The sequence below is a fragment of the Myiozetetes cayanensis genome, unplaced genomic scaffold (assembly GCF_022539395.1).
Source record: "Myiozetetes cayanensis isolate MyiCay16 unplaced genomic scaffold, myiCay2020 scf1, whole genome shotgun sequence".
Classification (NCBI taxonomy): Eukaryota; Metazoa; Chordata; class Aves; order Passeriformes; family Tyrannidae; genus Myiozetetes; species Myiozetetes cayanensis.
Genome location: NW_026086604.1, coordinates 99265507 through 99291328, shown reverse-complemented (window position 1 = coordinate 99291328; position 25822 = coordinate 99265507). Strand labels below are relative to the sequence as shown.

Sequence of the window (25822 nt, the reverse complement as noted above, 5' to 3'; positions counted from 1 at the left end):
ATCTAGTCCCTTATTTGAAGCAAGGAATAGTCCACCTTAAGGGCACTGACTGCTGAAGATAGTTGTGATGTTTTGTATTATTATTGTTTAAGGCCACACAGGACTGAGCAATGGTGGTGGGTTTCTGCTGCCTTTTTATACAGATGGTCTGATAATTACTGCTGTCTTCCTTCTCCATACAAACTGTGCACTTAGTTCTTGCATTGAACTACATATGCAAACAGGCCTTCCCTGTGGCTGCTTGCTGCTAAATTGGAGGCCCTGGCCTGAATCCAGGTCTCCATTCCTGTACAGTGCCAGGCATTCAAGGCGCCTGGAAGTGTGCAGAACTATTACACTGCCTCCCCTCTCTCTCCTCCACTCTGGCTTCAAATCAAATGGAAGAATAAATCAGCAGCTATGTTACTGCCCTAAGCACACACCTGCTGACACTTCATGCAGCTGTAATTGCAATAGGAAAGCGAAGTGTGACATCAGGAAAGCCAACTTAATTAAAAGCAGTAAACATAACAGGATGTGGAGCACAGAAAGTAGCTACCATCATGCAACACACTGGTGTCTATAGTTTGGGAGGGTGCAAGGAGTTCCCAGCCCCTTCTACACACATTGATAGAAGAAGTGCCCTCTAAGCTATTTGAGTAACAGCAAGAGAAAAATCACTTTTTTAATGCTTTTATCTGGAATACTTTCAGGTTCCTGATAATGCACAGAGTTATTATCATGGACTAACCACCAAGAACATAAGGGCTTGCATTCAAAACCCAGATGAATATGACGGTGTGATAAATACAACAAAACTTAACCTGCAAAGTTAAGAGAGGTACGTGAAAAAGTACAAGAAATTTAGTTCAAAAATCATGAAAAACCACAAACAGAATATATTCAGTATTGTCTACAATAAGAAAAATAATTGACTCCTCCCATGCAGGGTAGGAACATGCTTTAAACATGAATACTAGCAAGCATTCATTTTTGAGGTCTACATTAATGTTATTATACTATTTCTAAATGAAAAATTAAACAGATTTAATCAACATAAATGTGTACATGTGCTGTACAGTTGTCTGCTGTATGCAGTAAACTAATTTATATGGCAGAAACATATTAGCCTAAAAATACAGCACTTTCACCTTCACATGTTTTCAACATTAATTCAGGTCCTCCTTCAGATAAGAATTAGACATTACAAGATGGCATTCCCCTGTGTTCATTCTGTTCTTCATATAATTACCAACAGTAATGGTTAACACTTTCTTCAAGAGAAGTGTTTCTTCCTGGAGGTCTTTCACAGGGTAGCACACCTTTGAGAAGTCAAAACATACTTAGACAAGTAACCCATAGCTAAGCTCCAACACAAAAAGTCAGTATTCAGGAGGTGGGTCAGGTACAGGCTACCAAGGAGGCATTTAGCAATCATCACACATAAAAGTAGGTGTGATGTTAGGAAAGCTGAACCTCACTTACAGCTGTCAGCTGCAAGGGACACCAAGTCCAGCAAGAAGAGCTTCTACCACTACACTTGCAGTGGATGGTACCTGTGGACAAGTCAGAGAGCAGTAAATGTCATTTACCTCAATGTCAGAAAGGCTTTCCATACTGTCTCCCTCAATATTCCTGTACTCAAGTTTAGACCTTACAGTCTGGACAGGTGAAAGGCTAAATGGGTTAAAGAGACCAAACAAAGAGCCCTTGGCTGGATGGTAAGGCTCAGAGAGCACAAGAGCAGGGCTACCAAAGTCTAGACTGGTTGGAAGAATGGCCTTACAGGAACCTCACGAAATTGAACAAGAAGAAATGAAAAGTCTTTCCTGTGGGAAGAAAACATCTTGCTAGCTGTGGAGCAGCTCTGCTGAAAAGGCACCAGGGGTCATGGTAGACAGCAAGTCAACATGAGCCAGCAGTGCACCGTGAGCCAGCACCCTGGGCTGTGTCAACAGAAGCCTAGCCAGTGGATCAAGGGAAGTAACTATTATCTTTTGCTGAGCACTTGTTGGACCATATCTAAACTACCACATTGTGTTTTGGTATCCCCAGTAAAAAGAATAAAACTGGAATAAGCTCAGTAAAAGGCCACCAAGACAGACAGGGGCTGTGGTTATTTGCCCTGTGAGGAGAGAGTGAGGGACTTGGGCTCATTCAGACTAGGTATGTGAAGAAACTTATTCACCATGAGGGCAGCTAGGCAGCAGAGCACATTGCACAGAGAGGTCATGCCATCTTCTTCCTTGGAGTTTTCTCAAGACCTAAATAGTTAACAGTCCTGAGCCACCTAGTCTGACCTCATGGCTGACCCATTACTGAGCAGGTTGTTGGACTCAGTGTCTCCTGAGAACCTTCCCACTCAAGTTATTCTGTTTCCTAATCTTCTAATCTGTTTTCCTCACTACTTCTCTTAGAATATCACATTTTCTAAAAGTGTAATACACAATAATCCAACAGGATGAGCTGAAATGTTAACTCAACACCGAGTAATATCAAAACTCTTAAGCCAATCACCCTGTGGGTGACTACTTCACTGACCCAGTGACATCAGCCATGATATTCCTATTGCTGTGTACACACGCTCATCGCTCATACTCAAAAACATTTGTGCTGCCTTATAAACATGCCATAAAGGCTGGCAAGGAGAGGATTAGAAACACACAGGATCTAGCATCTGGAATTCATCTCCTCATTAAAAGCTCCGACGTGATGGCAGCTAACAACTGGCATTCACTTAGGAGTTGGACTTGATGATCCTTGTGGGTTCCTTCCAACTCAGAATATCCCGATGATTCTGACTCAGTTGAAGGAAAAATAAACAGAAAAGACCTGTGGAATTGATCACTCATACCAGGGAACATACTTCACCCTGCAAAGAGAGGGACATTCACAATCTTTCTAGTCAAACTACTCCTCATCAGCAAAATGTAAGGCAGCCTTCCCTCTCCTATTCATTCTCAGTTAAGAATTGGCAAAAATATCTGGAGTATCTTAAGTGCTGCCGGTATCTGCATACAGAAGAGGTGGGTTTGCAATCTAATGCACTCACTATGTTACTATTCAGATTATTGCCATGAAAGAGAAGTACCTTGACCTTCTGCCAGCCATCAACACATACAGAACAAGGCTGAGATGGCTTACTTAAGTGAGAGTAGGATGAGGGTCCTTGTAGAGCATCACAGTCGAGTCTCATGAGGCAGCTTCAAGTCTGAATTGCTTTCTCTGCATCCACACAAGGAGATGTATGATTAATTCTTTAAGCAAAGTCAGGAATAACTCGGATAACCCTGCTTTTCCAAAGGATAAGAATTAGACTCCAGTGGCTAATTCCTTTCTCCTATTTATATTTGTTTACTTATTTTTCCAGGCCATATAAATAAACATTTTGCTGAAGCAGGAGAAAAGTATCTAACTGGCAACAATATCTTGTAATTTGGGCAACTATGACATGGAGAAATGGTTACTTTGGTTAGTGAAGTAAGTTACAAGCAGTCTTGGAAATTCTCTGTATTAACAGAATAAGACTAATTTATGACTCTCAGATTCCTAGTAAGCTTTCCATGTTCATTTCTGGTTCTGAATAACTTGTGTCTTATTCACGCAGGACAGGGAAAAAGTTTGGAAAACTATCAAATCCTCAGTCTACCCTTAAGAAATTGAATTCTATTTGGAAGAAGCATGTTTGAGTTACACTAAGGCTTACTGATGATATATGAAGGATAGAACAATTATGTCCTGTTGAAAAATAATTTTTAAAAGGTACTAATACTATTAAATATTTGGACAGAAAGATGCATCAGCTCTGTAACAGATCTTCAACCACTGCCCTACCTGTTAAGACAGAAATAACAACCAACATGTTTTAAGAAAGTTTTGAGCAACATCTCTAACAGATTTTTCTTTTTTAAATAACTACACTGGAAGACAGATTGAATAAAAAACAACAAAAAAAGAAAAGCGCAACCTAAGAAACTAACTTAAGCTCTGAAAGAACAGTCATATCACTGCAACTTTTATCCCCCCCCACCCCCAAATCTAGCTGAATTTCCAGAACACTTATTTTGGCACACTGATTTCTTATCCCATGTTCCTCTTGCTTAGCAGACACATTCTTATCTCTGTCTTTGGATGGCTGAAGCAGAGCCTTTACAGGAAAGATTAACTCAGCTATCTTGCCTTTAAATTTCTGATAAAAGCAAACCACCATTTTATGTGATGATCCACTGTACTTCTATTATTCTGGGTAATTTAAAGAGAGGCACCTTCTGGGAGGATGTGCCTACCAGGAATTAATAGGGCATGTAGACATGCCAGTCCAGGGACACCTCAGTGCCAGCACTCCACACTACATCTGTGAATAGACAGAGGATTTGGCATTTCTGAGCTCACATGCCAACTTTTCCATTATGATACAAACTGCCTTCATGAGAGGTCTTACATAGTGCCAGCATGGGACTGAAATCACAGGGAAATTATTAAAAAGGGCTGCTGGGTTTCATAAGTCTTCAAAAATAGTCTCAAGACCAAAGGAAAGACTACATATGTTAACTGGGTAGAAAAAAATGTTCTATCAGAAAACTAGTGACAGAAAGGAATGGAATCTAGTGCAAAACCATTTAACTAAATATATCTGCTTCTTATGGACTGTTGCTACAGAAATTGTAAGAAAAAATAAAACCCGTTTCACTACAGCACATCCCAGATCTAGATTTGCACAGAGGAGGCACTCTCAGGATAAAGTTACATATTATGCCTTCAGAAGATTTAACATATAACCATATGCTAATGGAGACGAAGCTATTCATGCCTCCTCCCCCATAATATGCAGAATACTCCCTTCCTCCCATTTCACCAGTGTTTGCCAAAAACTGTACCATGCTGATTCAACACTGACTCGAATGTGCTAAAATGAGCAACTTTCTGTGGGATTAGCAAATTGAATTAACTCAGTGAAGGGTCAAACAAGTGCTGAAGCAATGGGACTTCACCCTAAGATACTGAGATTGGTGTTGTCCCTCTCCTCCACCATACAGATGTGAAAAGACAGTACAGGTAGGAAGCAGCTGGGGATCCTAGACAATAGAAACTGAAATTGCATAAGTAACAACGTAGGAAACCCTGAAGATCTAAATGACCTTCCTACTGTTTTGATCATGCCCCCTTTAAACCTACTGGGCTCCCATGTCCTCAAATACCCTCTCTCCCCTCCTTTCCAAATTCCTTCACTTGTCATACATTATCTATCCTCTCAGCTTTTTGTCCTTCCTTAGTGTTTCTTTGTGACACTCATCACCATCTAAACATTCACTGAGCACACACATCCCACCCCCTTCCTTTTTCCATTTACTTACACTGTTCAGGAGACTGGAAATCACACCACTTTTATGCAATGATTCAGATAACATTGTGCTGCAGTAACTACCAAAACCACACGAGAACTAGTAACAGTCTTCTGATTGACCTGACATTGCCAATATACAACAGGACTTTCTGTGAACCCCTTCCTTTTGCAGGACTCTGTACGTATTTACCTGGGGCACAAAGGGTCTGAACTAACACCCAATATCCAAGCATTGCCAAGGGAGAAAAACACTGGCTATGAAAGCATGTGGGCAGAAATATAAGCAGAACACCAAGGTGACAATGAATAACACACTCCTGAATGTTAAGGTACAGTGGAATTTTCATCATTTCATAACATCCCAGCTTCTTTCTCACACTGAAGCAAAACAAAATAAAATGTAGGTGGAACCACAAGTCCTGTTGTTATTAGCATGCAAAGAAAATTCTCTTATTTAAATTCCCCCATCTGTTCTAACCAACCATTTATGAGTAATTCTCAACATTTCTGTCACCTGAAAACAATACAGTGAGTTCCAGGCACAAAAACTTCCTAAGCAGTTAATATCCAGGATCATGGATGATTAAGTCATCCAGTGTTTCATTCTTTCAGTGAGCTTTGTTTCTGGCCTGGCTTCCTCACTGCATTTTGTCTCTAGCATTTCTCTCCTGCTTCTGGCAGATGAAGTGGAGGTGGAGAAGAAAAGGGAGGAAAGTTCTTCAGTAGCATAAGGATTACAGTATTTTCCAATCCTTCAGCAGGGAAGAGCTTGCTCAGGGAACAGATAACCTAGTGCTGCTACCTAGTCTTCCACCCCACTTTGTTTTTATTTTTTGAAATCTATGTTTACAAGTGTTTGCAATTATAAAGTTACACAACCTGGGGACAAAGTTTACTACATTTATCTCCTTTCTGCCCCCAAATCCAACTGGAACGAACCTCCCACCCACATATTTCCCCCACTTTTTTGTCCTGTTGTGGGTAATGTGAAACAGAAAACTGCAGTTTAGAGAGATCCTCAATCATACACCCACAGGTCATTTACATTTGGTTCACAACCAAGCCTTATGTGAATGTAGATGCCACTCATCAAAAGGACAGTTATGCCACAGATAACAAATCATCTCTACTCCCTAAATTAAACAACAGTATTAGCAGAGAAACAAAGTTACTTTCAAAGCACTCTTGGTATACTGTCTGATTACCTGCCCTTGCTCATAACAAAGGGAGAACTGTCCTCACACAACTCTACTTATGTTTCCTTTCAATGTTCTGAAATAAGAGCCGTTTAAGGATGTGAGTTTTGTTTTCAATTGGAAAGGTCACCTGGGGTATGAGGCAAAATGAGTCTGTACACTCCTTTTAATAAGGAGAAAGGGAAAGAGATGGGTCACAGAGAAGGAGGGAAATGAAAGTTTATTGCACCTTCATTTTTATTATAGAAGTCTCAAAGAAGTTATGGAAAAAGTAAAATTAGTGAAAGAACAACAGTCTAAGAGCCTGCAGAATCTAATTCTCTCTTGAACAAGAAAAGTGATGACTACTTACATATAATATGTAGGATATAATCCTTCAAAGTACCAGCAATGCTTTTTGGCCTCTGTACACTACAAAGAAAGAAAAAAATATGGTATTAGTATTTGCGTAGAATATTGTACAATTATAAACACAAGCTTAGAGTATTTATAAATACTGTGACTCCGAGCAGTTCGGAAGGGTTTATATTCCCAAAGCTTTCCCTATCCTGATACACAGAGCGGCTGGGAAGTCAGTTCATGTAAATGGCAGGGTGTCCTGCCAGGGTTCAGTCCCCTCATGCAGGGCTTTGTCTGGGGGGCCCCACAGCTTCCCACGGTTCACGAAGAACAAAGTCAGTACATTCGGCACAGGCACAGGATCCAGCTGCATATGCTCCCTGCCTTAAAAGACCACAGACAACATAAAAGCCCACTTGTGATTACAGTCACTTAAGAGACCTTCAAGGCATAAGCAGTTTGATGACACTATACCTACAACTACACAGTAAATACAATAATTGTAGGGAATTATTCATCTTTTTGAAAGAGTCTGGCATGCAGAGCCAGGCTCAGAAAGGAACAGAACGGAGAACCATCTATCCCACCTCCTCTTCCTACAGCCTAGAAATATCTCAAGTGTTCATTAAAGTACTGGGGAAACTGCATTCTGCAGCCCAAGGGTATTGTTCTCTTTTGCGGATTGTCAGTGTATCCTTGTTAAAGGATGGCGACAGGCGTTTTCTCAGCATGTGTGTGCCGGCAACGTGGGAAGCACACATCGTTACGGGCACTGCCAGAGTACAGACGGCAGCTCGGAACAATAGCAGCACTTAATAAAGAAAACCAGACGTCAAGCACAAGCTCCACCAAGTACAAAATATTTCTGTGCATCTTGCTGGCATCCCTAGCATGAAATGCCATCTTTATTGCAGACATAGCTGCAGGAGCTCCACTGTTAAGTTGCGTTCCCCAATCACACGTGGGCAGCGTGTTGTGGGACACCCACCACAGAGCAGTGAGGAATATCTTGCTGAGGTTTTAGCAACGATTTCCCTCTGCTGCTCCCACCTGACACCCGCTGTTGGAGAGTGCTCAGCACACTGGCGGTGCTTGGATCATCCTTCACGGTCACTTGGCAGCTCACCTTTAAATAATAGCTCGTATTAGTTTATTAGCTTCCCTGAATTCCAGAATACTAAATGAATGCAGTTAAGACAAAGACAAAGTGTTTTTAGATCCCTGACTCTCACTCCTCATGAATAAGAAAGGCCGCAAGCTCTTTAATGAGCATCTGATGAGCTAAATCGCAGACAGATCAATTACAAGCCATGAAGACAAACTGCTATGGATTAAATTGTTAAGAGTGGTACAGAAAATAAGTGGGAGGAGGAAGAGGGGAAGATGCTTTTGATGCATATGATCAGGTCTTTTTCCATTAATAAACAGCTTCACACCAGTCTTTGAGAAGAACGAGCTGTAGCTTCTTCGGAAAGGACCAGAGTTTTTTCCTCAGGATAAGCACAGCAGAAGCCTTGTTCCCCTCTCAAACTGATGTCACAGTCCAGGCAGTATATTCAGGAGGGCTCCATAGTTTCTCCTGGAGTAAGTGGTGTTCAAAGATCCATCTCTGCATTTGCCCTATTTCCCCCTCCTCCACTGTTCCCACTTCAAAGTTTCCAAATTTTTAACCCTTCCTTCCAAATATTTTCACCAGATGGCTGTTTTCTCTTACTCTAAAATTAGAAATATGTCAAGTTTCTCTCTATAACACCCTGCAAACATACATGCATTGTAAGCCCAGCAGGCATGCTGCTGAATCACTGAAAAATACTTTGGCTCTTCACCTCTGAAGGCCGCAGATCTGGAATTAGGAATTGGCTAAATCCCAGTGCCTGCAGGTCTACCCCTTGGGAAGCCTCTTTCCAGAGTACAGCTTGGGGTGTAGGCCATTAAGTGTTTTTCCTTCCTGCTTCTCAGCCAATATGAGTCACCATTTACCTCAACAGCTTTAAAGCCTTTGTCAGTCTCAAGCATTTTAATTGATGTTTTCCCAGCAATGTTTCTGAGCACTTGGAGCCTGCATACCCTTTACAAGTGTAAAGCAGACATTTATATTCAGCAGTCTTCCCCATATTTTAATCTCCTTTACAAGTTCTAAAACGAGTTGGAAAGATTCCTCCTTCCAACATCTCCCAAGTTATAGGACTTCTGTTTCTGCCTCTAAACAATTCTCCTTTTCAGACAGCCAATACCTTTATTACTGTCCTAAGAAATGTTCCAGCCTGGGGTAGTTCCTTCTACTTCACAGGACTTAGTTACTTGCACTAAACATCCTTTGGTGTCCCGATTTGCTTTTATACTGGCTCTGGAAGAGCAGGCACCAATACCAATTCCGCCTATCTTTTTAATGTCACAGTGCTATGAACACTGCATGGCAGTTGTTCAGCTCCCCTACAGGGAAACAGGGCAGCACAAAAGCTAGTGGACCTCAAACGTGAGCAGCAGAGCCAAATCTGATACACATGACACGTCAAACAAATTTACACGCGCAGGGCGAACCACTGCGGTCCCCGCTCAGTTAAACTCCGGTCGATCTCCATGGCAACTTTACTCCAGCAAAGCCTGACATAAGGCAGGCGACAGCTAACCACTGTCTCTCCTCCTGGTTAACAGACCTCGCAGGAATTTGCTGCTAAGAATAAGACAAGAGTGTCGTTGCCTCTGAGGATTTGAGTGTCTTCGGCACTCAGGTAGCAGAGAGATGAAAGGGGTAGTCAGGGCACAGATTAGTTTTTCCCATCCCACACACATCCTCTGAAAAAGGCTACGATAATCCGTCTCTTGCCAAGTTCTAAATTATTCTTCTGACTGGTACTGGACTCATAGCTAAGCGGGTGGAGAGCCATACAAGAGTGAGAGGAGACATGTGCCATCAGCATCAGGCTCTCAGCCTTTGGAAAGTCACGTCCTTACAGCTGTTTTAGACTATTAAAACCTCAAGAAACCACAGCCGGAAGGAACTCACTGCAGCCGACAAAACAGATACGAAAGGAAGAGTAGTTATATTACTGCAATACAATAGAGCCTCAGACATCAGAATCGGTGCCCACTTCACTAGCTCCAGTACAAAGACAGGTTGTATCTCAGTTTCTAACAAGCGTTCCTTTCTGTATTTAAAAAGCCACTAACCCATCCAACTAATAGCAAAATAGTATGTCAATGGTTTTTAAACTAAGCTCACGTACAGCCTTGCTGATAATTTCAACTTTTCTAAGCAAAGGGCTCTGCACGTTTTGCTTATAAAATTCTTCCTTCTATGTCCTTTAGCAATTTGGCACAGCTCTAAAATATAAATACAAGAGTACATTCATTTTTTAAATAAATGATGCAGGTCTAATTGGGTGTGCATATGTAGTCTTTAGAGAATTAATGGTATGCGAATTAGCCAGATGCTTGAATACATTCTTTAACTTTGCATATTTGGAAAGAAAAAACACAAACCTCATTTTTTTGTTTGTTTGATTTTAAATAAATCAGCATCTGTCTTGTAACCTGTTTTCTTTACGAGACTGCAGCAATGCAAATTGCAAGCTGCCTTTTTCTGTGGCCTCTAAATTATTTCAGATTTCCTTTAAGAAAGGAAATGTGCTTCCTGCCACAGATTGAAATTGCAAATGTTACTGCTGCTAGAAAGAACAATGAGAAATACGAGTTACTAAAACATTAACCAAAGACTGGTTTTGATCACACCATAAAATACAGAACACAAATGCATGTGTATGCACATGGTGTGGGGGATGACAAAGCAGGCAGGCAGCCTGCTCACTGAATGTTGGTTGGTACTCCACAGATCATTAGCTATGCTTTGCAGGATTTGCAGAAATACTATCCCTAGCAAGAATGTCCTCCCCATTGCACATCGTTATCCCTCAGTCCACAGGACAACAAAAAGAAAATAGATCTGATCAACTAATTACTCTTTGCAATCAAGGGAGCAGCGGATTCACACCTAGTGCTTTTATTGGAGGTTTGAAAATTAATAACAAAGAAGCAAAAGCAATTAAAGCCCCACATGCAAATAGTAAATACTTTCCAGTATGAGTACAGTACATTTTTGTTATGGGTACCAATGAAAAAGCAGCCTGCCATGGACAGCCGTGTTTCTGGAGGGCAGGGGGAGGGCAATTGCAATCTATATGCTGAAGGAACATTCAGAGCGAGTTTGTGACATCTGCTCAAACAGATCCTTAGGAGGCATGGGTCTGCTATCAATCACAAGGTCAATAAAACTCTGTCAGTTATCTGCAACTGAGAGTGAGCCTCTCTCTTTTACACTATGTATTACAGTTATAAGGATGAAAATAGGTAGATTCAGAAGGAAAAAAGCAGGTATTTAACAGTGACCTGCTATACTGATATAATGCAAATAGCTCCTGGTATTCTGGGATGACATGTTTAGCGGATGTTACCTCCCACTTAGCTGGGTATATGTTATACATTAGTAGTGTGCAAGTTGATCCAAATGTCATTCTTGTGGCTACAGCCCCTGGGGCCCTGCTAGGATTAATACACAGATGAACAGGAAGGATTGAGAAGTATCTTCGGCATGGAACAAGACCTTATTTTTTCTGAGCATCACACAGTCCTATTCCAACATAGAGCCAAAACTATATCTTCCATACAGTTTGATCTAACTGTAATTGAGGAAATGGAAAGGACAACACCTTTCTCAACATATGGTTCCACAAGACCTGAGAAACAGCTGTCTATACCTGCTGCCTCTGTTATAGAAGGCCTCTTGCAAAACTCAGATCTTTCCCGGTTTTATTGGTCACTGCACCTGGCAAATACTCGATGAAGCCCAGACAAAAGGATGGGAAAGTCTGCGGTGCAACTCCACACTAAATAAGCAGTTCCAGGAGGCACATTATTGGCTAGGAATCACAATGTTTTACAAGATCTGACCTTTAAAACTGCATCAGTTTTCAGAACACTATCCCTTTCAGACTAGGCAAGAAGCATCAAAATTAATTCCTACTTCCCTGTTGATGCTCACAGCTGAAGGTGAAAGAAGCCCATCTACAAAACTATTCTAAGAAACAGAGCTCACAAGCCAGTGATTGTCACCAGTGATTTCAACTTATACTCTTGCCACAAAAGACAGAAACAACTGTGCCGGGTCCTGCACTTTGGTCACAACCCCTGCAGCGCTACAGGCTGGGCACAGAGTGGCTGGAGAGCAGCCAGGTGGAAAGGGACCTGGGAGTCTGGATTGACAGGAAGCTGAACATGAGCCAGCAGTGTGCCCAGGTGGCCAAGAAGGCCAATGGCATCCTGGCCTGCATCAAGAACAGTGTGGCCAGCAGGACGAGGGAAGTGATTCTTCCGCTATACTCAGTGCTGGTGAGGCCGCACCTGGAGTGCTGTGACCAGTTCTGGGCCCCTCAGTTCAGGAAAGAATATGGAGTGCTGGAGCAGGTCCAGAGAAGAGCTACAAGGCTGATGAAGCATGTGAGCACAAGTCCTATGAGGAGAGGCTGAGGGAGCTGGGGTTGTTCAGCCTGCAAAAGAGGAAGCTCAGGGGAGACCTCGTCACTCCCTACAACTCCCTGAGAGGAGGTTGTAGCCAGGTGGGGATCGGTCTCTTCTCCCAGGCAGCTATCAGTAAGATAAGAGGGCATGGTCTTAAGCTCTGCCAGGGGAGGTTTAGGTTAGATATTAGGAAGAAATTTTTTACAGAGAGGTTAATCAGGCATTGGAATGAGCTGCCCAGGGAAGTGGTGGATTCTCCTTTCCTGGAGGTTTTTAAGATGAACCTGGATGTGGCATTTAGTGCCACAATCTAGTAAACACAGTGGTAGCGGATCAAGGGTTGGACTTGATGATGGTCCTTTCCAACCCTGACTTAATTAAAAAAAAAAAACAAAAACAAAACAAACAAAAAACCACCACCAAACAAAACAAAAAAAGAACCCACTCTTACTAAAACCCAATATTATGTTAAGGTATTTTGATTTAATGAAGTAATGAAGAAACAGAAGGATGCCCTTGTATAAAAGGATGCCTATCCTCTACCAAGCTTTCCCTCCCATGTAAGGATAAAGAGAACAAATACTATTTCAGTTATACACCTGTTTCATCAACACTAAGGCTACAAAGTCATATAATTCACAGTTTAAGGAATTGTTTGCATATATTTCATAAGGAGTTGGTTTTGGTTAGACTTTTTGGCTATTCTCTAAGAAAGAAAGAGAATATTTCTCATATAGGATTTTTAAAAGAAACAACTTTTCCACCTTGAATTACTCAGTGTGCATTTTGCAACAGTAAAAGCTTCCAGCCCAAGCAGCTAATTCTTATTATTTCTTGTGCTTCTCAGTGCATATGCATTAATCATATTTTTATTTAGAATTAATGTGGGTTTAGCATTAGGTAGCTTCCCATCACAAAGCATTATTTCACATTTAGATCTATTAACCTTTCCTGCAAAAGGAATACAAATATCCCTTGTGTGCAATTTCACTTCGGGAACCTGACTCATTTATTTCGTTAATTTTTTTTTTTTTTTGCCATTATGCAGCAAATTGCAAATGCACTTCAGTCCCAAAACAATACAATTTCAATACAATAACATTCTTTCATCTGTATCGAAAGGAGGAAAAAAGAAAAAAAAGGAAGAAATAAAAGGCAAAGCAAGAGATCCTTACTTTTCAGAGCCCACACGACACGGAGGGTGCGGGGTCAGCCCTCAGCACCGCGGACAGCACCCCCCCCACCGCCCGCACGGCGCTCCGGCGGGATAAATCATCTGTATAAAACCTCACCCACATCACCTCGCTCACTTCTCAGTTCTCTTTCAATTTCTCAGCAGTCGCACCTACTAATTACCTTTTCACACGTGTGAGGGTTAATACGAGAAATTAATAAGCACAACCATCACAGAATCATAAAATATCTCAGCTTGGAAGGGCCCTATAAGGATCACTCAGTCCATGTCCCTATTCCTCACAGAACTATCTAACTCTAAATCACATGGTTAAGAGCATCATCCAGATGCTCCTTGAACTCTGTCAGGCTTGGTGTCATGACCACTTCCTGAGGAGGCTATTCCAGTGACCAGTGACCCTCTCAGCGAAGAACCTTTTCCTGCTGTCCAATTTTAACTTCCCCTGTTGCAGCTTCATGCCATCTCCTCATGTCTTACTGCTGGTCACAAGAGACATCAGCACCTGGCAATCCACTGCTCCTCCTGAGGAAGTTATAGACTTCAACGCGATCATCCCTCAGCCTTCTGTCCTCCAGACTCAATAAACCAAGTGACCTCAGCCATTCCTTACAAGTCATGTCCTCAAGGCCTTTCACCATTTCAGTCACCCTTCTGCTAACACACTCTTATAATTTTATGTCTTCCTTATACTGTAGGGCCCAAAACTGCACAAAGAACTCAGGCTGGAGCCACACCATTGGAGAGTAGAGCAGGACAACAACCTCCCTGGACTGGCTGGTGAGGCTGTCTTTGATGCACCCAAAGACAAGGCTGGCCCTCCTGGCGTCCAGGGCATACTGCTGACTCATATTCAACTTGCTGCCAACCCAAACCACCACTGACTGCCTTGGATGGAAAAACTGTACTCAATCTTTTTCAAAATGTTTGGAAAATGTACTTATGACAGTTGTCATAGTTATGTGAAATATCCAGCTTGGATCTCCATGTGAATGTCAAGCCACGTGCTTATGAAGTGCCAAGAGATCCTCAGTACTAGTGAAGGTTAGGGGTTGCTTTACCTTCTATTTCTGCACCCATGAACTCAGCAATATCTGCACAAACATAAAAGTTGGGGGAGTGGAGGGGCAATTAAATCTTCCTGGTGGAATTGACCTTACAACAAAAGTTCTAATATTAGACCTGCAGGAAAGTATGAGGCATGCCACATATTGAATGCATTTTCACCCAAGAAAAGAAAAAAAGACTCAACATTCCATTGCAGCTTCAAGGGGGTAAGTGGCAGACTTTTGTTCCAACTGCAAGGAAACAGACGTATCATTTTCCCAGCTCCACTAGAACCAAGTTGATCTATTCCAAATTGTACTGGGCAGGTTCCACAGCTCCAGAATTGAATTTAGCTTCTGCAATTACTCTGTTTCCTTTTATATGTGGATAAAATAAAACCAAGGTTACTATTATTTGCATTCTTTAACTACAGAGCAAGTCATAAGTCACCTCGTAAAACAACCTATAAATTAGGGTGCATGGGGGGAAGGGATCATTTATCAGGAACTGAAAGGAAGACCATGCCAAGAGTGAGGACATTCACGATTTCCACCTTCAATCTCCTAATTTTTTTTCAGATAAATTATTTGGTGATACAATGGTTTTAATTTTAAGCCTCTAATGAACATTAAAAACTTTCAATGTCAGCATTAACATAAACACCAAACTTGCTTTCCTTCGACTAAGAACTAGAAGCTTTGTTCATCTCCAGCGTCAATCCTGGGTGAAACTCATAGGAACTGATGCTATCTATATTACTATTAAGGGCAACATCTAGATTTGGGTTTCACACATTTTTATCTAATCCCATGCCAGCATTCATTCCCTTCAGTCCATGCTGCACTAGAAAATCTGCCAGTTTCCTACATGCATTTCATTCTTCCACTTTACCATCCCAAGAACGAAAACAGCCTTTCAATTACCTAGTACTTAAATCCTCAGGGGCTGTCTTTCATCTCCCATAATAATAAAAGCAAAGCAAAGCAAAGAAAGACTGAGCAAAAGAAGACAAATTCAGAACTCAATTTTCTTAGTCATTTACAGCGCAGACAAGATCAAGGCACTTAACAGCATTGTGCTACAGATGCCAGTTAGTTAAGCTATGACAGCCCACCAAAGGCTGCAGGAAAATAGATTTCTTTGATGGTCACCAGGACACAGGCCAGTTGCTTCAGGAGTTCCTGGGCTTTGTTCTGTTGATGTTATGCATCCCCCACGCGCTCGTTTGTTCCACAGAGAGAGAGCGCAAGCTGACAGGACAGAGCGCAGCTGCATAATCACAGCAACTCTTGCTCCCCTCCCTAATACCCTTATTTTTCATTCTTGACATATAATCCAGGGATGCACACCTTCCTCAGATTCTTCTTATGAGAAGATGTTGGAAAATAAAATATTTTTTTATTCAACTGAGACTTTTCCCTATTCCGTTTTCTGAGATATTTATTCCAAAACTGCAAATAGAGGATCAAAAATTCTTTGTTCCTTTGTGCTTAGAAGTCCTAAAAACATCTGTTATACTGAAGGTAGCAACTACTGAGTCTCAAAAAAAAAAGGCAGAATCCATGACCAATCACACACCCAGTGCAGGGAACAAAAGAAATCGATAATAATGAAATATCATCTAAGTGCTGTTCCCCTGGAAGGTATGAAAGGCCAAGGCAAGTTCTCACCTTGAAGAGGTTATTCTAGAAACCCATCACATTTAGTGTTAAGATTGTTTTTAGGAGCATCTGTTCATTTTAAATCACATTACACACATCGTGTATATTAAATTAGTAAGCATCTGAACACAGTGGAAATTAAAGAGGTTACCTTGGAAACATTCTGATATTTGAAAACCAGTTTCTAAAAAACCCTGGCAAGTCAGAATCCAGGTACTTCTTAGAGCAGAAGCATCTACTTGAATGCTCTGCTGGGAGAGGCTTCATTCTTGGTCAACTCCCACCTGCTTAACAGTGAAATCAATGCTTACCTATGGATGGATACTTCCATTATCAGCCATCATTACTGTCCCCTCCGCATCCTCACAAAGCAAACCAGCCTCTCAAGGACAAAAGCACAAATGTATAATTTATGGTACAGGCCCAGCCTGGTTTAATGACTAAGCCGGGATTGGAGAAACTGTTCTAAAGGAAACTTCAGTTCATTTGATTCACCCACATCAGACTAACTACCTTGACCATATATGCTGAAACTTTGATAGTAATCAGCAAAGGTCGGGATTGGAGAAACTGTTCTAAAGGAAACTTCAGTTCATTTGATTCACCCACATCAGACTAACTACCTTGACCATATATGCTGAAACTTTGATAGTAATCAGCAAAGGTGCACGTGGTCTGGTCTGCAAGCCTAGCTCATTGAACAGGACTGTGATACAACCATCTCCACAAGGGAGTCCAGAAAACCATTTGCTCTGGGATGCAGTTACTGGAGCACTAGGAGGAGTTCATGGGTTTGGGTTCATCCAGATTAATAAGCACATTTTTCTATTCTTGCAGTCTATTAAAGTTCCTACTGATTGGCAGCAAACAGCTCTCTTTCTAAGGCCAAAACTCCCCTCTGAGAAAGACATAGCAGAAGAGTTGACTGGCTGTAATTTGTATTTGTTTAACAAGTCAATTCAAGCTTTCAGGGAGATGCTCTATTGTGGTCTTCAGGTAGACTGAAACATCAGTGCCTTTTAATTTAAACTAACAACCTAAACTGACTCCTAATCTGACAGTCCAGTACACTGCCATAGCAATGGCATATGATTATTACATTCCAGTGAGACAAATCCAACAGCTGTACCTCTCAATTACTTATTTGAGCAGGAAGAAATACTAAGCATTTGCCCTTGGAGTATTTCCTGTTAAAGGACTACAATAGCAAATAGACAATACTTTCAGGCAAGTAACAATGCCTACTAATTTTCTAAGTGAAGTAATTTCCTACATGAGACCTTAACATTTGCTTTTCTTCTATTAGGAACTTGGATGTACCTAAACCATAACCTGCAATGTCCCAGATTGTCCAATTTCAACAGAAACCACTAAGAATGTGACAAATCTCTTCATTTAAATCAAAAGCATATGAATTTTAGCATTTTTCTAAAAGGATCGTTTCCTTGTTTTGAGTTATCACCTTAGTTTCTTCACATTCAAAATATCTTCCTGGAAGGAGAAAAAGAAAAAAAAGGGTTCCAAAAGTTGACCATCTAGATAGAGATACAGGATACACATAAGCCAACAAATTCACATAACCTCTTTGGTTAGGTATAGAAGCCATGACTTGGCTCACATTCCCTTTCACCTCTCAAATCCCTCACTTCACAACTTGATGAAGGCCATGCTGAGTGTGGGTAGTTTTCTTCCATTTCCTCCTCTCCTGAGAATCAGTGCATGCCCCTTGCTCAAACACCTCTCCATATACGTGGATTTCGCTGGGACCCTATCAAGCTTTCAGCTGTGCCCTAGCTATCACTGTTGGTCCTCTAGCTAGCACTCTTTGTGATCTGTGCTTCATCTGATGTTACGTTCTTTACTCCAGGTTGCAGATGACAGATCATATTCATGTGTTGGGAAGTTACTTGACAAGACTAAAAAAAATTCAGGCTGCTGCAATGAACTCTGCACAGACATCAAAAATCTCCTTACTAAGGTTATTTCCTCACAAAGAATATCTGAGGTTACCTCAGGGACGTTCAGCAACTGAGAAGTGCAAGAGCGAGACGAGGCATAAATGAAACATTCGCTCTTCTTTAACACATGGTCTACACTCCAAAAAAGCTCAGGATCCCTGCCTGAAGGTATTACTATGGACAGATAATAGCAGGAGATATGGCCATAAATGTTTAATTTATAAACCTAGCGGCTAGAAAATTATTCAACTAGATTGAAAGCACTGAGGATTTTAATAGTGCCTGCCCACACTAACAGATGAAAATAGAACCAAGAGCTCAGAGACAAGCACAGACACACTTGGATATTTTGGTCAGTGTTGATAATGTTGCATAAACTGAACTTTCGGAGAAAATTTAATCCCTGTGCATGTAGTGGGCAACTCCACAAATTTCAAGGGCATTGTTTCTGCTTTCACAGGATATGGCTTGGCTTGCTGCCCTTCTCTTCACAAGTCTGCCAGCTGCTTTTTCAAGAGCCAGGTTCATCTCAGAGGGGAAACAGCACTACAAAGGCACTACCACAGTTCAAAGGCACTAAAGCAGCATCACCATTCCTACATTTTTCCAGGGCAGTTCTGAGTAGGCAAAGGACCCTCTAGACTGTAACCACAAATGTAAACTCACGTATGGGAGAAAGAAATGGAATAGGAGCAGCAGGGCAGAGAAGCAAGGAAGACAATGAATGCCCAAGACAACCAACAAAATGATAAGCGGAATAAAACCTGAGGCTAACTGTAATAAATGGCAGTGACACTGAGCAACATTCAAGGCTTCTTCCCAGCATGTTTCCGAACAGGTTTCAGAGGTCAGAAACCAAGAGGGTGGCAGCCAAAGAAATCAGAGATAACCTCTGAATGACAGGCCACCATATAGGAATGTCAGTATCCTGCATAGGGTATTGATGGTGGGACAGCTCCACTGGCTTTATCACTTTTATACTGCAGAGAGATGGTGCACATCTCCTCCATGCAAGGCAGTAGTTACAATTTTTCACCTGTAATCAGTTTTCAAACCCAGGAGCCCTTTCTGACACAGAAGCATGACACCATGAATTAGCTACATCTCCTCATGCCAGCGCAGGGCAGAGATCTTGTTATCATCTTCCCACAGTGCAAGGCAAAAAAGTGAACCCTTTGTTTTGAAGTGTGCTTAGCCTCTAATTTGGGAAAGGAAAAGCCTAGCACCTCACCCCTGAGAGGTTGCTTGCCTTTGGCACACACTTGCTATTGCTCTTTTTCAATGAAAAGATGAAGACCTCTAATAGCTTAACTGTAATGGTGCAAACCCATGTCAATAAAACTATGCTTCTCTAATGCAGAAGAAATCTTTAATCCACTTTAGTGACTCCCAAATCAGACACCAGATACCAAACAGTCCTTCAACTATGTGAATAGGGCTCCATATACAAAGAAGGCTCTGTTAGTATTCACAGCAGTGAAGGCAAGCACATGCACAAATGTTAGGGGCAACAGGTCTAGCTTAGCCCTTAAAGTTTCAGGGCACTGGGTACAAACAGCAAACTTTATTTCCACTCAAATTCAGAAATATACCAACCCACATTCAATGTTTTTAAAGGAATGGCAATGAATTCCCATAGTGGTACGCATTCTTCTAAAATTATGTCCAGCTTAAGTCTAGCCATGACTTAGGTCACATAAAAAGACAATTGGACCACCTCTCCCTTCAGTTAAAGGAAAAAAAAGATTCTAATTGCTCAACTGCTTTTCAAATAAACAAACAATGCACTTATGCCTGGTTCCTACAGTTGCTCGATGGCAAGGGTTCTAAGGAGCATCTTCTTAAACTTTCAGAAAGGATAATGCTTCAGCGTGGGTTTCTTCTCATTTTTGCATTCACCAAGTGTTTAGTCAGAATATTAAAAAGCCCACAGACTAAGTGAAAATTTCATTTTTCCCCTCAGTGACCCTTCCAGCTGCTGTTTCTCGCTGCATTTCAAGCTTCAAGACAACATCCCAACTCCATGTGAGGGATATTAATTCCAGGTGCTCAAAAAGCACCAAGCAACACTGTGGTATTCATTCTCCCCCAGCATTATTTCTCCATCTCCACTCTGCAGCCACAGACCTGCCTGACACTGTGGGGGAAGGAGCAGCAAAGAAGCCTGAACCCCTTTGGTCAATTCATGGATCCACACTGACCTTTCTTTTTTTTTAAAGTGTGGGCTCTGCCTTGTCATTCCTGACACGTGATCATGTGACTTTTGGGAAGAAATTGAAGTCACTGGACTATTAACTGATACTTAAGAAATTCTGTTTTACAATCATCCTCTAAAGCTTCCCCAGCTTGATTTTAGGAGTCTCATCCAAAGACCACCAAACTGGCTGACGTGGATTTAGGCTTATGTCTCTGGCTAGGAGCATAAAACATAAATAAAACAAACTGTTTGCCACCAGAAATCTTTACAAAAGGCTAAAACAGATGCTCTTAGAGGCAGGACTTCTAAAGGAGAGGGTTGACTGTGAAAAGCACCAGTTACCTCACTATACGCCGAAGTGCCACTAAAATCCCCAGGAAGTCATACCAGCAACCAGACTAAAGGCCCCAATAAACTGTGGGGCGACCCTCGGTACTATTTGTTTTATGGATGCCTTTGTTGCGCAGGGCCTTTTTTTAATTAAAAACAAAAAGCGAGCCTCTTGGGGGACCTATTTTCCTTTCCTCTTCTGACTTCAGCACAAACACACTAGAAAAATTATAGCCAAAGTACAAATAAAAATAACTGAAGAACTTGCAGCTGTTGTTAATTTCCCAAGTATTCAATGTTGCCCATTTAATGATGGAACAATATGCTCCAGTTTCAGTCCGGGCACAAGGCTATCTGAGCAGGAGGCAGATATTTTAGCTCATGTGAACGCCAAAGGCAAGTCAACGACTACAGCAAGCAGAGAAAGGGAAGGAGGACAATATAATGTAGACCACTCAGTGTCCACATCAAACATTTTCTCCTGCTTTTTGTTTCTCATTTAATGTTATTAGTCAACTTCCCAGTTGGCTATATCAGGCTCACAAGACTTACTAGCATGTTTAGCAGGAAAAAAATGTGCTTAATAAAAACTCATGAAGTGGAAAACATTTTTACAGCTGAAGAGCTGATTTTTCCTTCTATTTTGAGTATAGGGTGTTTCTAGTGTGAAACACAGGGAGGTTTCGCTTGTTTATCTCGCTGAATAAACCAGCTTGTCTGTAGCCTGGATGAGTGGATTTCCTAAATTTCTTACAAAAAGTATTTGTAGGAAACAGAAATGAAACAAAACATGCCTCTTAAGCTTGGCAAGGAGAATCTAAAAACCAAAACCACATCTAAATACTAAAACCACTTTTGAAACACTGAAGTCAGATGCAGGAGAAATGCTTTCTTAGCTACACCTCTTGAGGCTCTGCCTTCAGTTGCTAAGCATCTTCTCACACGTACCCACTTACAAACTAGACTAGAATTAGCAAGGAGACAGTGCTTATAAATTCACACACAACAGACACGAGGAGCAATGAAGTGCAAAAGAAAAATTAAGATTTATGTACAGGAGTAAAACTCAAAGGCTTAAAAGTGACAGGGCAATTGGGAAACTGTTGATTATAATTGGAAATAACAAAGCTTCTATCTTTATTGGGCTTCATTTGCCTCATTCCCATGCATGAATACACAGTTAGAGGTCATAACACCAGAGCATTTAGGAGGTAATATATAGTGAAAAAAAAAATCTGTTCTGCTCTTGTTAAGGGCCCAATGACAGAGCAAAATTTAAAACATGGTAAGTTTTAAAGAGGAGGACAAAAGAAATTTTAAAACAAGTTAAAGCTTGTAACATTGCCAAGACCTCTCTATTATGCTCAGATAGTTTTTTTCCTTCCCTTGAGTAGATTAAAGAGGTCCCAGCAATTCAGCCTTGGCCCAACAATTACTGCTGGCCAAGGCAAGCAGTGCTGTCCTTCCTTGCAAAAGCAAAGGCTCAATCCAACACTCAACAGATCAGAGACTCTGGTTTGGATCGCTCTACATAAATAAACTGTCTGGCAAATGTAACTGAAGTGAGGAAGAAAACAGGGCAGTTGGGTTGAAAACCAGACAAAAATAATAGTTTCACACATGGCCCCATGCCTTCCTGCACGTAAAGAACGGGATTCCTTTAAACTCAAGGTGACCAATGACACAGATGTGGCGAAGCCTATCACTGCTGAGCGCCTAAAGGCAGGCAGAGCAGGCTGGCAGTGCCGACAGCGCTGTGCTCCTGCCCTCAGCCTGAGAGTGGAGAAGAGCAATCATCAGATCTGGCAGAATCTTCTGCAGAGGGACAAAGCACCAGTGAGAGCTGAGGAAAGCCTGTTGAAGACAGCTCGGTGTCCAGCTGTTCCTCAGGCTTTTGGGCTCTCCCTGACTTCATCCTGCACATAGAAGGTGTCTTGGGTCCTTCCTGCTCGCTTCCTCCTGCTGTTTAACAGAGCAAAGTCATATCCCTCTGCTGTCTACAGAGACAGCAGTAATACAGCTGAAGTGTATTGATTTTTGTATAGATAATTATTCTGGCTGTTCACAGCTCAGCCCCTGCATGCTTGTCCACTCCTGTGACAAGAAGATCCTTGTACATATTAGGTCATGTCACAGGACAGCAAATATATTGAAGCATACAGGCACCTATCCATCCAGGAAAAGACCTATAGGTTATTGTCCCTGGTGCTAAAAGACAGGGTCTTCACTGTTTGAAGCCGACACGGCTGCTACTCAGCACTCTCAGACAGGGGGTCTATATTCGCTGATAAGACACCAGCTTCCAGACACATTTCCTTTTTTTCTACAAAGAAAGAAACTAGATCCCAGAGGTGATTTTATTCAGTTTTTAAATTTAGGATTAGAGCTACCAATAAAGTGTGCAACCACCAGAGCCACAGAGCAATCACAGGGCTAGGTAAAACTTGTAAAAACCTCCAGAGACAGAATCACACACCTGGCATCACAGCAGTGCCTGTGCACACAGTGCAACATGAAGGTGATGCATGGAATGGGTGAAACAAGGCCCCAGTCATCACTGAGCTCCAACTACCCACTTAATACAGAGGTTTTGGAAAGAGTACTTAGCTGGTATTACACCAGTATGCACAAGTAGTGCTTGCTTGTATAACAGTTTGGAAACTTCTGCACACTCCAAGCCTAGTTTAGCCAGAAGCTTTCAGTGAGACTTCAGGGCTTGCAATTACACTCCCAGGTAATGCTACCAAAGGTCTAACTATGTTTTCTTTTGAATAGCAGGGGCGGGGAGGGAAACAGAAAATATGCCATACAGTATATTTTGCAGAGGAAAAAACAAAATGAAGCCCCACATCCAGAATGACTACATCTGTGAGATGACTGAATTACTTGTTCCAGGCACATCCACGTGGACTGCTCTTGGAACAGTACAATGTTCATTTAAATAAAAAGAAAAGAAAGAAAGTATTATCAGGAAAAACCCTTCACGTTGAAACAAATTAGCACGGCTTTGCAGTGGTACGCTGTTGAAATTCTTTACATATTTTTGTGTTGACTTTTTATAATTCCGTTCAAAGAGAATGAAATATCAAACTTTCTTGTCTGCAGCCATCAGACTACAATGCTCCCTGCTCAGTCTTTAAAGTAATCATAACCCCTTGACTCTAGCAGCTGATCTTGGCAGTGGAGAGGAAGATCACCAATGTGAGACTGACAACTAAACAGGAAAGATTACTAAAAATAACAAATCCACAGTGCGCCAAGAGTCTGAGGATGATCATCTGGAAATTCGTGTCCTATTTCAGATCAGCTCTGCAAATTTCAAAGTCTAGCTACCACAGTAAAGGCATTCTTAATAGGTTAGAAACACGTGCTTTAAACCAGAACAGATATCAGGAGGCTAAAAACAATAGGACAAACATCCTTCAGAGGTTCACAACTACAAAGATTAGTCAAAAGAAGCAAGAAGAGAAGCACATGGTGCCAGCAAACTAGATTGTGAACTTTCAGATTGCTGCCAATGACACTGAAGAACACAAATGAATCACAGAATAATCTAAATTAAAAAAATGTATATACGCAACCGCATCCACCTAGATGGCTGGCAGATGTTTTGCAGGGATAGTGAAACAAGATCTGGACAATAGGAAAAGTGATGACGGTGTGCTGTTCACCCACTTCTGCAAAAGCTAAGAGATGGAAAGGAAAAGTCCATATCAACTTATTAAAGTTCCTCTTCCAGGTTATAGGGGCACAGAAAGAAGTCTCAGTTCCCTTATTCACCTAATGCATAACTACCAGAATATTGCACAGAGAGTGATATTAATTCCATCCCCAATCTCTGTTTTAGGAAATTTCCTCTCCCCTATCCTCACTGTCCCTGAGGTCATCTACATCTCCACGCATCTGTCTTGTTCTAGTTGCTATTACATTTTAAAATTGCTTCAGTTGACCTGAGGTTTTTTTGAGCACCCATGCTCAAGGAATATCTTAGAACAGCTTGAAATGCTGAAAAGTTTTTCCTGGAAAAGAATAATCATGACACCTTTAAATTCAGCAAGTGAAATCAAAATGTTTGGGGTTTTTTTCAGCTTGAAAGAAGGAAAACAAAGGAAAAGACAGGGAAGAGGGGACCAAAGCTCTCAGAATCATGTATTGCCCTTGCAGAGGGTTCAGGCAAAGCATAATCACAAATCACCCTAAGAAAAGGTGTCAGCAGAGCAGAAGCCTTCTGACCTGCCCAGGTGGGAGGTCCACCATTCAAGAGAGAAAGCACTAGGGTGCAGACACCCTCACAGATTGCCATGACTGGTATCAGACCACTGTCTATCCATGCAGGTGCCAAAATTTGAGTAGTGGTTTTGTTTATCAAACACAGCAAAACACTAGGGGAGAATATATAAGCAGATGGTACTAGTTCAGATCTGACTGGGGTTAGTAGGTAGCTTTACATTTTCCGTATACTCTGAAATACACAATACACCAATTGTATAGCCATCCTTCAAGGTACACTCAATGAACCTTACATAAACAGAAGGCTCAGAGGATTTTGTTGCTGCTCAGTACAGAAGGTTTCACATGCTGGATCCTATGAGATGGTGATGCTTTGTTTCCCCCCCATACCCAACCAGTGAGGTAACCAGGGGCCTTCTAGCAGAGACATCTTGGGGCTCTTTTGGGCCTCGTGGGGAGACTCTGCTCTTCAAAGCCAACGCGCTGTACCTGGCATGTGGGGTATAGTGTTGCAAATACATTAGCCACCAGTTTTGCAGGGGGAGAGCACAGGAGGCAGCCAGATGAGCCAGTCGCGTGCATTGACTGCAAAACCTGTCAGGTCTCCTGGAAGTTAACTGGAAAAGCTCCTCTGGTGCCTAGGCAGTTGCCAGCATTGCTGGAAACACTGCAAAGGATATTTACAGAAGACAAAGCCAGAATGTAAAACAAATTATGAGAAAGTGCTGACTTCTCAGCCTCAAACAAAGAGCTCACAGCAGCCAGCATGCATACGAGTGGGCCTCTGGATTCACTGGCACTTGGTTGACTTCAGAACAAATTCTTGGATTTGTTG

The 25822-nt window shown here is 41.7% G+C and overlaps 2 protein-coding genes across 2 annotated transcripts in view; one reads left to right on the top strand and one right to left on the bottom strand.

The window, feature by feature from the left end:
* EGFR (epidermal growth factor receptor) overlaps nucleotides 1-25822 on the top strand; it is a 1326436-nt gene that overhangs the window by 238019 nt on the left and 1062595 nt on the right. The window lies entirely within an intron of this gene.
* The window catches only part of VOPP1 (VOPP1 WW domain binding protein), a 65603-nt gene that overhangs the window by 14228 nt on the left and 25553 nt on the right, over nucleotides 1-25822 (bottom strand). Inside the window, exon 2 of the mRNA XM_050330482.1 lies at nucleotides 6872-6930. Coding sequence (XP_050186439.1) covers nucleotides 6872-6930 — 59 coding nt within the window. The remainder of the gene's footprint in view (nucleotides 1-6871; nucleotides 6931-25822) is intronic.